The sequence below is a fragment of the Lolium rigidum genome, chromosome 5, assembly GCF_022539505.1.
Source record: "Lolium rigidum isolate FL_2022 chromosome 5, APGP_CSIRO_Lrig_0.1, whole genome shotgun sequence".
In the NCBI taxonomy this organism is placed as follows: Eukaryota; Viridiplantae; Streptophyta; class Magnoliopsida; order Poales; family Poaceae; genus Lolium; species Lolium rigidum.
Window position 1 is genome coordinate 235,979,697 of NC_061512.1, and position 14,099 is coordinate 235,993,795.

At 44.6% G+C, this 14,099-nt stretch overlaps 1 protein-coding gene across 1 annotated transcript; it reads left to right on the forward strand.

The window, feature by feature from the left end:
* The first annotated feature begins 7,451 nt into the window (after positions 1 to 7,451).
* On the forward strand, positions 7,452 to 13,281 carry LOC124654867 (protein PIN-LIKES 7-like). Its single transcript, XM_047193847.1, has 7 exons — positions 7,452 to 7,772; positions 7,869 to 8,115; positions 8,201 to 8,422; positions 8,514 to 8,657; positions 12,390 to 12,490; positions 12,595 to 12,647; positions 12,732 to 13,281. The coding sequence occupies exons 1-7, from the start codon at positions 7,558 to 7,560 to the stop codon at positions 13,043 to 13,045; spliced, it is 1,296 nt and encodes a 431-aa protein (XP_047049803.1). The 5' UTR covers positions 7,452 to 7,557; the 3' UTR covers positions 13,046 to 13,281.
* Positions 13,282 to 14,099: the final 818 nt, after the last annotated feature.

The window sequence follows — 14,099 nt, forward strand, 5'->3', positions numbered from 1 at the left end:
GATAAAAAGAATGTAAAGAAAAACCCTTTTCCTTTTTAGTTCCTGGAAAATCCTCAATTTCATTCCCTTGTTAAAAAGAGAAAATTATTCTCCAACTAATGGTAATCAAGATACAATTTCATTCCCTTGTTGATTTTGAAGCCAAACCACCTCACTGTTTCCCTTTTTAAGATAAAAAAAATGTAAAGAAAAACCCTTTTCCTTTTTAGTTCCTGGAAAATCCTCAATTTCAGAGCACCTGTGCTGGCGTTATAACATTTTTTCCTATCTAGAAGTTCCGATGACAGTTTAATATATTTTCTGATAACATCTCCCGGTCTCTTATGTTCCATGACATTTGACAAAGCACTTATAGTACACATTTGGCATATGTAACTTACAGGTGGACTACTGCTATTTTGCATGATATTATGGTATATTAGTCAATATCTTGATATGTTATAGAATCTGACTGACAGTTATTGTAATGCTACCATCAGTTAGCCTAGATAATGATAGCTGTGATTGTGCTTCTTGAGGACATACTCAGCAATCGTAAATATGGCATGACTTGGGATTAGAACCCTTATAAAATTTTAAACATCACTTAGGTTGCATACTCCAAATAGAAATAATTAAAGTGCATGTGCTGTTCTATGTAACCAAGCCAAAGTGCTGTACTTTTCGTTATCAATTGTTTGTTATGTTTTCTAAGATAATATGAATGCTCGTTTATTTATGCTTTTAGCGTGCCATGGCTTAAAAGGTTCAAGCTCTAATGCTGCACTACTGACATGTCAGAGATGGAGAACCTTGATGGATCGAACTCCCCAGCCAAGCAACAAGATGCTTCTCCTGCAGATCAACCAGATAAAGCCACCCCTTGCGGCGATGCTGCAGATTCTTATAGTGAGAGGCCAGCACCAAATGAGAACACTACGGTTCCTCTTCTTGACGCGCTTGCTGTGCCTGTGCCTGTGCATTCGACTCCACGCACAGAGGTCAAAGCTGATACGAGGAAGAGAGTGGCATTCATCGCAGTGGGGAAACCAAAAGTTACCGTGACACGACCTGAGACAACTTCATCGATAGCAACGAAGAAGCAAAGAGTGGATATTATTCCACCTGCCCCTGCAGATCGTGCTTTCTTAACTTGGAAAGAACAACCGACAGTATAGCGACGAGGCAAATCAAAGGGCTAATGTCTTGACTCTTAGTAGATCGATGTATTCGTTAGTTGATTTGATGTAACATTCTCTTTTCTTGCAAGATTAGTCCAATATACTCTGTGGCGCATTCAGTTTACTCCATATTCTCTGAAGATGCAATTGGTTAAATATCAAGAAATACAGACGGATCACAAATAAAAACATCAATTGAAGGTTTGTAACTAAAGGAATAACGTTCAGGACAACTTTGCACTCCTTGCCATGTACCCCAGGCACGCAGGCTCTTGCTGTTTCCTTACTGTAACTGGGTTTTCATTTTTGGTTAATACTGTTACTGAGTTGTACTCCACCGAAGAGCAACAAAACAAAGTTGTTGCAATCAGTGTACGTGCACATCGTTTATTTTTAGTCGTGCAATTATTTGTGTACCTGGTCACCGAGAAAGGTACCCCAATTAAGTGGGAGAACGTGAAGCGCAATTATGCACAGCAAAATGAGACCACCACCGAGATTTTTTGGTGTTGCACCAAAGGTTTTCCTCTCGCGACATCAAGAAAGCGACGATCTAGGATTCCACCGCCATCTCGTTCTGCCTCCTTGTATTGTAGGGTTAGTATAGAAGATTCGGATCAATTCAAAGATTCAACGATAACGACTTCGATCATGGGGCGCTGGTGTTAAAAGGCACATGCACGAAAACTTCTCGGATGTTATCAACAACGTCCGGACTACTCCAGTAGGGGAGCAGCGACAACTGCTCGCTCTTGTCGTAGTGGTGGTGGTCTAGAGACCTCAATGTAAATATGTTTGGAGTGCTTTTTTAAGGGAAATTATATTCGAAGTGCTTTGCACTTCGTGTCGTGTGAACCTATAATAGATGCGGATCCTCCTAGAAAAGAACCCAACGAATTAGGCAATTACTGTCTATTTCTGGAATATAACTCCTTAGAAACAGAAACGACGAGCCTCAGCTAAGCTGATTGCTACCAGTGCGGTCGCCTTCCAGAACGTGATGCACGAGATGCAACTCTCACGGTACCGTTAATTACAGATTGTACGAGTTGGAGTTAGAGTTAGACATGTCCGACGAAGACGGAAGGAACCGGTCTGTGATAATGCGATGCAAATAATTCATGTCGGTCGACAGTGAACTGATGTCTCCAGTGTGCTACCACGGACGATCATCACGCACCGGCGACTACAATCCAATATGTGAGGTCGATCTGCCCACTATGAATTTCGAAAAGACCCATGTGTCCATATGCATATATGTAGATCTCGTAGGGGTACAACCTTTTGGGTCTCGAGTTACATTTATTTTGAAAGATGAACCACACTTTATTAAAGCAAAGCAAGCCCGCCTCATTAAAAATCTTCCAGCCCCCTTCGGTACCCTGAAAGGAAAAAAATGCGTCTGAAAACTTGCCCGCGAACAGTACACAACATGGTTACAAATTACAGTCATGTGCAACAGCCGCCAGAACACTATCCGGGGCTGTGCCACTTAAAATACCAACATCACCTGATTTGCCTAACATAGCTAGAGAGTGAGCTGCTAAATTGCTCTCTCTGCCAATCTTTTTGATCGAGATTTGAGTGAAGATCTTCAGCAATTCTCTCACTTCCTCATACAAACACCACACCTCTGATCTATCAATCACAGCAGACATGCACATCTGAACTACTCGAGAGCAGTCAGATTCTCAGATTAATAAGCTGCTTGATACCCGCTAGGATGGCATGGACCTCAGCTTCCTCAGCGCTGTTGCATCCAGCGATCTGTTTCCATTCCGATACAATAACACGACCAGCATCATCCCTCACAATCAGGCCAAAGCCCGCCTTCTTAGACAGCGCATCCCAGCCCCCATCTACATTTGCTTTCACCTTGCCCGCCCGTGGAGCTTCCCAGTTACTGGACGTAGCTAGGCCTGCAGAATTAGACAACATGTCGCCGGGAAGAGGGTTCTTCCCTTTGCCATCCACCTTTGGATCAGCTGTGAAAGAGAAAGACTCTAGATAGTTTACCAAAAAAGAGACCGATGCCGAGATAGAAGCTTTGCCGTCTCCGTGCACTATATTATTCCGGTGATGCCATACCCTCCATGTGTTGCGCTCATTCAAGACACCAACCGGATGATAGTACTTCCTCCGTTCCATCTTCCATGAAGGTTGTTTGAAATTTATCAAAATTTAGATGCAGATATTATTTATTGTCTCAATACATCTAAATTTTAATTAATTTAATCTTCGTGGGACGAAGGAAATAATAGTAGTAAGCGGTCCATATGAATCGAGATCAGATGTCACACGTACATTGCCCGGTGGTACTAGCTACTTAGGCCTTTCGCAATGAAAGGTTCTTAGCGTGGTATCATAGGCAAAATACTTATGTGACCTTTGCACGAAGTCATATGAATAGCCCAATCGTACATATCACTAAAATCATTAAATGTAGATACAAACACTTAAGAGACAATCCATTGTACAAGTTATTTCTTAAGCATTTATTTTACCTATGGTAAGAGCATCTCTAGCCGCGTCCCCCAAACCGTCCCCCAAAGCGATTTGGGGCGCGCCGGATAAAAAAAACGTTCCCAGCCGCGCGCCTCAAAGGCCATTTTTGTGCGGCGCGGCCCAATACGGTGTCCGGCGGCCCCAGCCCGTCCCCGCACACGGGACGCTCCAGGCACGCCAGACACAACGAAATGAGAGGCGAGGAGGCGCAGGCCCGACGCGTCAGCGGCTCGGACGCTCAACCGCCGCCTACGTAGCGACGGTGCAGTTGCCGGGAAGCGGAACCATCGCATTGGCAACTGCGTCGACCGACGCGCCAACCGCCGGAATGGAGCGCGGACTCCTCGAAAGAGCAACCACCGCTCTGTCCGACTTCCGCGCCGCCGTTCATCCGCGCTCAATAAGACCCGTACGCAGGCGCTTTCGGATCTTCAACCGGCCGCCATTCATCCAATCTTCTCCTCACGACGATGAGCTACATCTCTGAGCTTCCTTCCAACACCTCCAGCGAGGGCAAGCCTCCAGGATGGCGCCATTGGTGGGACAGTGGGACGCCCAGCAGCGGCGACGATTCCCCGCTGCCAGATAGCGCTGAGGAATGGCAGGACGTGGAGGAGGACGCGGAGGAGGAAGGGTCAAAGGAGGAGGCGGCGGCGGCCCGTGCGAAGGCGGAGGCAGAGGCGGACGCGAAAGCGAAGGACAAGGCCAAGGCCAAGGCGAAGGCGCAGCCGGCGAGCACCGGCGACGACGAGGAGGACACAAGTTTCTCCGACGCGTCGGCCGACACCGCCTCTTCGGAAGAGGTGACGAGCAGGAAGCGCCACCGTGATGCGACGACGAGGCGGGGCCATCATCAAAGAAGAAGTAGTTTAAAATAATTTATATGTAATTTAATTATGTTTTTTCGAAGTTTTACATGTAATTTGTTTATGTTGCACCGATTTGAATATTAGTAAAGAGTTTTCTTCTATCTATTAAAATTATATTTAATGTTTGGGGGCAGCGTTTGGGGGACGCGGCTGAGGAGCAACATCCTCCAAACGCTCAATCCAGCGCCATTTGGGGACGGTTTGGGGACGCGACTAGAAATGCTCTAATACTCCGTATATTAAGATACACCCTATTGTGGAAGGCTTTATTATCGATGAATGGACTGTTCACTCGAATGCTTGATTCTGGAATCTGTGTGGGGGATCATTTTCGAATCGTGCGTATTCACGCCAGATCGCACGTCTCTCTCCTGTACATGTGTGCCTGCCACCTCGCTTGATTGCATCTCAACGATGTGCACTTATATACGTGCCCCCTCGCTTAATAATTTCAACTGCAATTTGCGACCGAGATCGGTCGACGATTACGACCCATACGGCCCTACGCATCTATGCACGTGGAGTAGAGTAGATGGCTATGTATGCAGACGAATGGCCAGCCGAAACGTGTGCATATGCTGAGACTGGCCCCTCTCTTCACTGTCTTCGTTACTACATCCATCCCAGACTTAAAGTTTTTTTTTTTGAAAAATCAAACGAAGTAAAATTTAAACAAACTTTTAGAAGAATCTGTGAACAAATGTGACATTTTTTAGATAACATATGAAAATATATTTCATTATCTATCTAATGGTATTGATTTTGTACTTTTCATGTTAATGATTTTTCGAAAAAAACTTAGTCAAATTTGACATAGTTTGACTTTCTGAATTTTTTTTGGCCTTAAGGCTTGGATGGAGGTAGTATTTTGTAACCCTAGCATGCATGTTATTTCATTTAATTCTCAAACATATTTATGATGTTTGTTGGAGGTGGTATATCAAAAGTACTCCCTTGGGAAATACCCGGATGCATCTGAGTGCACATGCACCCAGTTTCACCAATTTTGAATGCTATTTAATAATCTAAAAAAATGAAATAAATTTTTCATGTACATATTATGTTGATATTTGTGTAAGTTTTCATGGAAATCGTCCATCTCCCTCCCTCCTTGCCATAATACAGTGCACATTAGTTTTCGCGAAAATCAAACTTCACTAACTTTATTAAGGTTTTTGAGAAAAATGTCTATATCTACAATACCTAATTTATACCATATTTAAATATATTTTATGATGAATCCGATGGTATTGATTTGAGATTCTGAATGTTGATATTTTTTGAGATAAATTTGGTCAACGTACACACGGTTTGACTTCGAAAAAAATCTTATAGGCACTATATTTTGGAGAGAGGGAGTAAAATGCAAAGACCGACCCAGAATTGTTTTGAAGCCTGCACACACAAGCTCGAGTCAAATTCTAAGAAATAAGCAAGAAAAGAGGCCATATGGGCAAGTGCCTAGGCAACTGGGATGCTGGGTCCACCCATAATAAAATCCACTACTCTCCATATCAAGCAAGCGAAGGGATATGAAATAAATAAATAATCGATGCATGAATTCCTCCGAATGACAAAGGACCCCATTCCAATTGCTTATGGGGAAATTATCCTTTGTTGGTGAAACTTTTCTTATGCAGGAACACTAAATATCTTTGTAATTAGAGGCACCTTCAGCTTGCACAAGTATTTTTTTTGGAACCTAATACGGCCACTTTCATAGTATATATACATTGATTTGACAGTAAAATGACCCGATTCAGTTAGCTTCCATTTAGAAGTATTTGGCTCTTCAGAAACGTGAACCCCCATCAACCTCTAAACTAAATGAAGCCACACACTCCACTTGTCCCACGTCAAGAATAGCCTAAAACCTATGTTTAGCGGTGTAACGTTTTTATGAGGCAAACAATTATACAAAGATGGTTATTGTTTAGCCACTAGATTTTCACCTGGCCATGAATCTTTGAAATACCGAGTTCGCAATTCATCACCAATAACGAAAGCGCTTCGGTCCAAAAACTTCCCTTTAACTTTTATGAGTCCCTTCCACAAGGGAGGGACCATAGGTTTAAATTAGCCTGTACTTGAGATAAATTTTGTGACACACATATTTACTATGTAGCGACTCTTACCACACTATCCTTATCGAGTAATTTAAATAGTCATATGCTGAGTAAACACATTTTCTTTATATCCAACACCTCAATGTGCAGGCCGCTTTTGTCTTTGGGACGACAAACGATGTTCCATTTCATCAACCAATATTTTTCTTAATTTGGTCACTTTGTGGAAAAATAAATCTTGACCAATAAAAGTCTAATATTTTCTTTAGCCCCTTAGGTAATTAAAATATAAATAATAGAAACATCGGAAGACTGCGGTATAATTTATTAGTACAAGCTGATATATATATTTTTCCAATAAAACACATTTCTACCCTACTTTTAATTACTAATAAAACCCTTACAGGCTCAGCATATAGAAGTATTTGCTGGGATACCAGCATATAGAAGTGGGACAATTAGGATATATGACATTAAATTTTATTTGACTTTTATTATTCTACTCTCTACTTTTCTTTTTTCCTTTTTAATGAATCTGAATTCGATTATCCCACTTGTCCCGCTTCCACATCTGACATCCCTATAAGAAACGATCAATTTTTTTTTTGAACAACCGAGACAACCTATTTGCATGTGAGAAAAGGGAAGGGGTCCGATCATTGCATACGGAGTGCGGCAGAGCCACGGCGCTCATCATGCCTTGAATCATGTAGTATAGTTAATTAGTTATTGGTTGGTTGATCAATTGATGCAACTTATAGCGATGTGGCACCAAACATAGCTAGCGTGCTGGCCTTAAAGAGACAGATCGAGACTACTTAAGCTTATGACATGCATGCATAAATACGAGCCACCCTACCACCAGTTGATCATGAGCTCATCACTCTCTTTACATTTACAATTCAATCTCTAGCTAGCTAGAATACTCTAGCAGTCGAGCCTTGAGGTTGATCGACGATGGGGTTCGTGTCGTTGCTGGTGGTGGCATTGATGCCGGTGGTGGAGGTGCTCCTGGTGGTCCTCCTTGGCGCCTATCTCGCCTCCGGCCGGTGCAACCTCCTCACCGCGGCCGCCCGCGCCGACATCAACCGCGTCGTCTACGCCGTCTTCACGCCCGCGCTCATGCTCGCCAGCCTCGCCAGGACCGTCACGCTCCAGGACGCCATTTCATGGTCCCTTGCATTCTTACTGCTCCCGGCTTTATAATTGATAACCAATTCGCAAAAAAAAAAAAAAAAAGCATGACATGCCTGATCACTGGAATTCAGGTGGTTCATGCCAGTGAACATCGGGATCATCTTCCTGACTGGCGGCGTCCTCGGGTGGGTGGTGGTGCTCCTGCTGAGGCCGCCGCAGCACCTCCGGGGGCTGGTCGTCGCCTCCTGCTCAGCCGCGAACTTTGGAAACTTGCTGCTCATCGTGATACCGGCGGTTTGCCGGGAGGACGGCAACCCCTTCGGAGGTGGCGACATATGCACTGACCGAGGACTCTCCTACGCCTCATTCTCCATGGCGGTAACCATTCACTTCTCATTGCCCGATTTGGTAGCATGCATCTCGATCGATCAGTAAGTAATCAAGCATGCATGATCAATCCTAGCTTGGAGGACTGTACATCTGGACACACACGAACAGCGTGATGAAGAGGTCCAGCGAGATATACCGCAAGACGATGATCGCACACGAGATTCATGATCCCAAGGACTCTCTCGTGAGGTCAGAGGAAGAGCGCTGGAAACAAGACGCCGAGGAAGACGACGGCGATGAGGAGGATGGAGTTGTCTCGCTGCCGTCAGAGAGCAGCTCTGGCGTCCATGAGAAGGAACAGCGCCCAACTTTTTCACTAGTTTCACTGTTTCAGTACTGCCCCGAAGGAACAGTCGTGATTCTGACTTAAATTTTCTCCCATGCAGTTACTGACGCCGTTGCTGCCTACTGGTGACCACCAGCGTTCCGGTTGCAGCAATAACACGAGCGGCAACAGCATGTGGGACAAGCTGAAACATGGCACCCACCAGATCGTCGAGGAGCTCACCGCGCCGCCTACTGTCGGTGCGGTAAGTTCACTGTCACAAGATGCAGAACGACTATATATGCTTCTCCTTTTCGTTGTCGCCACTGTGGTCATGAGTTCTGAGTTCATTACCACCCTCAGAGGAGGCAGATATGATGTCTGGAGCATAGAAGCTGAAATGAGCTCTCTAATTGCAAGGTGCTGGTCTTCATTGTTGGGGTACTGCCCTGGCTGAGATCTACATTTGCCGGCAAAACGGTTTTTTTTTTAGATAAAAGGCCATAGCGGGCCCGACTTTAAATTAATAAAGCCAGCAAGGTTTAGATTCATACAAACTGCTGCGGCATACAGCTTAGCCAAGTAAAGCACACATCAAACGCAAACACAACGGGGGCGGCACCCCACAGCAACCGCACTAAGAAGAACTAGCCAGATTACGCCGCAGGCTTCAGCTTTGGCTTCTTGTTCTCACGGAGGCGTACAGCTCCCTCAGTTCGCTTGTCAACCGTCTGAGATCCTCCCGATCTCCTGGTTTTGCCTTGACGCTCCAGAGCTGTAGGAAGATACACATTTTAAAAATCAGGTTAGCGGGGTCATTTAAGATTTTCTTTTCCATAGTAAGCTTATTCCGCACAGTCCAAAGGGCCCAAGATTGTGCGAGGAAGAGGGTCCATAGGAGTCTCCTGGCCCTCCCAGAGAAACCGGCTAGGATGGCGTGAAACTGTGAGAAATTGGCTGGGCACCGGCTTGCAACCCGTGAATGCTTGCGCAGCGCGCTCCAAACAAATCTTGCCATTGAGCAGGAGAAGAGGATGTGGGAGGAGTCCTCCGGTGCGCCGCAAAGAGCGCACGCCCCGGACGCCGGTCCATTTCTGCCGGCAACCAAAAGGCTGGAGGGGAGCCTGTCAAGGATGAGCAGCCAGGCAAAGATCTTGATCTTAAGCGGGACCCTGGCTTCCCAAACGTCCTTATGGAAAGCAACCGACGCCCCTTGCGACAGCTTATAGTACATGGACTGAACGGAGTAGAGACCAGAAGGGGAGAGGTGCCAAGTCACCCTATCGAGAGCGTCTGAGAGCAAGAAAGGCTGTAGTTGGGAGATGAGGCGATTCCATTGATTCACACCCTCTGAGTCCAAAGAGCGACGGAACCAGATGTGCGGGCCCCCCGGAGCGCACGCAGAGGCTACTAATTGGTTTGTGTCCTCGCAAACAGCGAACAGATACGGGAACGAGTCTTTCAGCGGTTCGTGCCCTAACCACCAATCCGACCAGAAGCGAGTGCGGCGCCCGTCGCCGACCACATGCTTGGCCCCAAGCTTGAAGAAGTGCTTAACCTTGTGGATACTCTTCCAGAACTGGGAGCCACCTTTGCCCGAGCCTGAAAAGAGATCGCTCGCATCCGGATACTTGGCTTTGATTATTTTGGACCAGATGGTGTCATCCTCATTGTAGAGTTTCCACACCCATTTAAGGAGCAAGGCGATGTTCATCTTCCTTGTACTGAGCAGGCCCAGGCCCCCCATGGCCTTGGGACGACAGACAGTAGGCCAGTTAACCAAGTGGTACTTGCGATTTGCCCCAGTTCCTTCCCAAAAGAACTTAGAACGATGAGAGTCGAAACGGGCATGAATCCCCTCATGCAGAAGGAACAGGCCCATCGCGTAGATGGGCGTGTTGTCAAGGCAGGCATTGGAGAGGATAAGTCTCCCACCCGAAGTGAGCAACCTACTCATCCAGGGCTCGATGCGGTCAGCCAGCTTCCTGACAAGGAACAACCATTGTTCGAGGCGCAGTTTACGGTCAGAGATGGGCAAGCCAAGGTAGAGGAAAGGGAAGGACCCCAGTTTGCAATTCAGCTTGTTGGCGATCCTGATCTGTTCGTCTCTAGGTTGGCCCATGACAATGACTTCGCTCTTGTGGTAGTTAATCTTGAGGCCGGACATGTCCTCGAAGCACATGAGAAGGAACTTGAGGTTGGCAATATCTTCCTCCGTGTTTTGTATCAAGATGAGGGTGTCGTCCGCGTACTGAAGGTGGGAAATGCCTCCGGGAAGGCCGGCAAAACGGTCACCTGCGGGTCGTGCGAAACTCGCTCAAACTACTTGGATTTGGCCTTTGTTTTTCTATCAATTCCATTCAACCAATTCCTAGACATGTTTGTGATATTAGTTGGAGGTGGTATAGTAAAAGTAAAATAGACAATTCTCCATATAAAGGGAGCGTAATGCTCAATGGACTCATCTGAATCGTAAAAGACCCATTTTTTACACCCACTCGAATTCCGTAGCTAAATTATCCTTTGTGAGCAAAATATTCTTACGAAGAAACTACATAATGATCTTTATTCTAGAGGCACCTTCAGCTTCAACACGTATATTCAGAGAAACCTACAATTGGCACTCATAAAGTATGCATACATTGATCTGACCATAAACTTCCCAGATTCAGTTATCTTCCAATTAAAAAGTATCGGGCTCTTCAGAAAGATGAAACCCCATCAATCTCTAAACTGGATGAAGTAATGCACTCGACTTGTTCCTCATCAGGGGTCTCCTAAAACATATGGTTAGCACTTAGAAGTATCTCCGATAGAACATTAGCAACCGTAATAATTTTATGTTGCACAATATTACACAAAGATGAGTATTAATGAGGCAATGGATGGTCCCCTAGCCATGGATCTTCCTGCGAGAGTGGACTTTTAGAGCAGGTGCTTGGTGAGCACCCGTATCCACACCGTCTATATTGCATCAAGATCCGTGCAAGTTCTTTTTGTTCCCCTCTCAAACAATTTCTCATTTTTGTATCTCTCACACCACACATTGTTTGAACTCGAAAATTTGCAGATCACTTAAACAAAACAATTGGAATGTGGGAAAAATATTTTGGAGTTTTTATGTCATTATCTATATATGTATTTCAAAAATTTATTTTGAAATTTAAATAATTTAAAATTTAAATTTGCACAAAAAAATTCCGATTTATTTTTCCTCCATTCTATTTGTTATTTCTGAATGACCTGCAAAAAATCAAATCGAAATATTACATAATTTGGAAGATACAAAAAAGACAAAGTGAAAAAATGTGAAGGTGCGCAGGCGCACCTGCTCCGTTGAAGTTTTGCCTCTTCCTAAAACCGAGTGCTCAATCCATCACCAGTGACGAAGAGCTTCAGTCCAAAAACTCCCCTCTAACTTTCATCAGTCCCTTCCAAAAGGAATATTCCGTAGGGTTAGCCTATACTTGAGATAAAGTTTTATGATGCAGATATTTATTACTCCTATGTGGCAACTCCTACCATACTCATCCTCATTGAGCACGTTAAACAGTCGTTTGCCCAGTAGACACTCACACTTTATATCGAGCATCTCAATGCCAAGGTCGTCTTGGTCTTTGGGCGACAAATGATGTTCCATTTCGTCAACCAATACTTTATCTTAAATTGATCACTTTGTCAAAAAAAAATCTAAGTCTAAGATATTCTTTACACCTTTAGTAAACTCAAAGATACGTAAACAAAATCATCAGAAATTTGTAAGGACATAATTAACTAGTATAAGACGATCTTAGTATGAGAGTAGTTTGACTAAGAGAAAAATATCTTTCATTTAAAACGGTCTTCTACTGGTTTTCATTCCTTCTTACACATCCACTTGACCACGAAGGCAAAGTCGGTCGCTGACTTGCGGTAGAAATAACTCATATGTTAGATATGGCTGATAATGATATGATGCGTGGAGTATAGAAGCTGAAATGAACTCCCTGATTGACAGGTGCTAGGCTTCATTGTTGGGGTAGTGCCATGGCTGAGATATACATTTGTCGGCAACGACGCTCCCCTGCGGGTCGTGCAAGACTCGCTCAAACTACTTGGGTATGCAAATGCAGTGTGTCCCATGTCCAGTTTACAGTTCAAGCAGTGTGGAAAGTAGTATATATATAATGGATGGTGATTGCTGAAATTCTCGTTTCATGCAGAGATGCCGCCGTACCCTGTGTCACCCTCATCCTCGGTGGAAACCTCACTAAAGGTACGACTCTGAGTGACTCTTCCTGCAGGCTTACCTGGATTTTACATTGGCAGTTGTCTGAATAACGGTGTCGTCGCTCGTCAGGCGTGCGCAAGACGACGGTGTCGCGGTGGGTGATCGCAGCGATCATCTGCGTGCGGTACGTGATCCTGCCCATGGTCGGGGTGGTGGTGATCAAGTCGGCGCGCACACTCGGCTTCCTGCCGCCGGACCCGCTGTACCAGTACGTGCTGATGCTCCAGTTTGCCCTGCCTCCCGCGATGAGCATCGGCACCATGGCCCAGCTCTACGATGTCGCCCAAGAGGAGTGCTCCGTCATCTTCCTGTGGACATACCTCATCGCCGCCCTTGCGGTCACCGCCTGGTCCACCGTCTTCATGTCAATCCTCGCGGCCTAGACATCCGAAATTCAACCTGGCTTTGCTGCCACCAACATGTAGTTCGTCTATGGTTTTTTTTCTTCAAAACAACCGGGTCTCTACCTACATTTGTGAGGTTACCAATCTGAAAGCAACAATATTTCATAGGATGATCATACAATTACGGATGTAAAGTACTCCTATTAATCAACCATGGAGAATACCAGTGGTGGATCTAGGATTTTACGTTAGGGTGGGACAACTACACAATTTTTTTCCAATACTACCTTTATATGTATATGTGTTTACAGTAAAGCGCAACGAAAATAGAAAAAAAACTAACAACCAAAGGCGGCATAAACTCAACGATTATGTCTCGGTGGATAAAGAATACACATACCCGCAATTTTCAAGTAGCGGCGGCAATGGCAACAGTGAGGCATATTTAAATGCAACTGAAGTTTGCTCTTCCACGGCAAGATATGCAATCTTCTTTGCTGCATGTTTCTTAAAAAGATGCAATATTTCAACCGTTCTGCAATAAAAAAATACAAACTAATTAATAAAACATCTATTTTTCCATATTCTTTGATCACTAATGAAATCACTGTCGCAAATATATGATGAAAAAAGGTGCAGAATTAAAGAAGAGAAATGGGACATGGAGCTAGTACCTAGCACTAGCAGTCCAGCACCGGACGCCTTGAGAGTGTGGTTCCTAATTTACCGGTGCATGACTCAACCTGATCTAGAAAGAAAGTTGACTGCTTAGAGCATCTCCATCGGCGCGCTTCAAATAGTCGTCGGCAGAGGCGTCGACACTGCTGTATGGGAGCGCCGGCAGTGCATCCTCTATTTTGGGGACGATGTTCCCACACCGGCGCTTCCTATACGGCGGTCCTCAATTTTTATTTCCAATATTTTGAAACAACATATCAATCACATTTTATTCATACTATATTCAATTATTCATACAATCACACAAATAGTACTTAAATTATTCATACAATCACATAAGTAGTACTTAAATTATTCATACAATCAAACAAATGGAAATTAAATTATTCATAGAATCAAACAAATGGAATTTAAA

Excerpts from the sequence above, each read along its gene's own strand:
- LOC124654867 (XM_047193847.1), top strand. The coding sequence starts at position 7,558 with ATGGGGTTCGTGTCGTTGCTGGTGGTGGCATTGATGCCGGTGGTGGAG. Across the intron at positions 7,773-7,868 it reads CTCCAGGACGCCATTTCATG|GTGGTTCATGCCAGTGAACA; the intron begins GTCCCTTGCATT and ends ACTGGAATTCAG. Across the intron at positions 8,658-12,389 it reads CGCCGCCTACTGTCGGTGCG|GTGCTAGGCTTCATTGTTGG; the intron begins GTAAGTTCACTG and ends CCTGATTGACAG.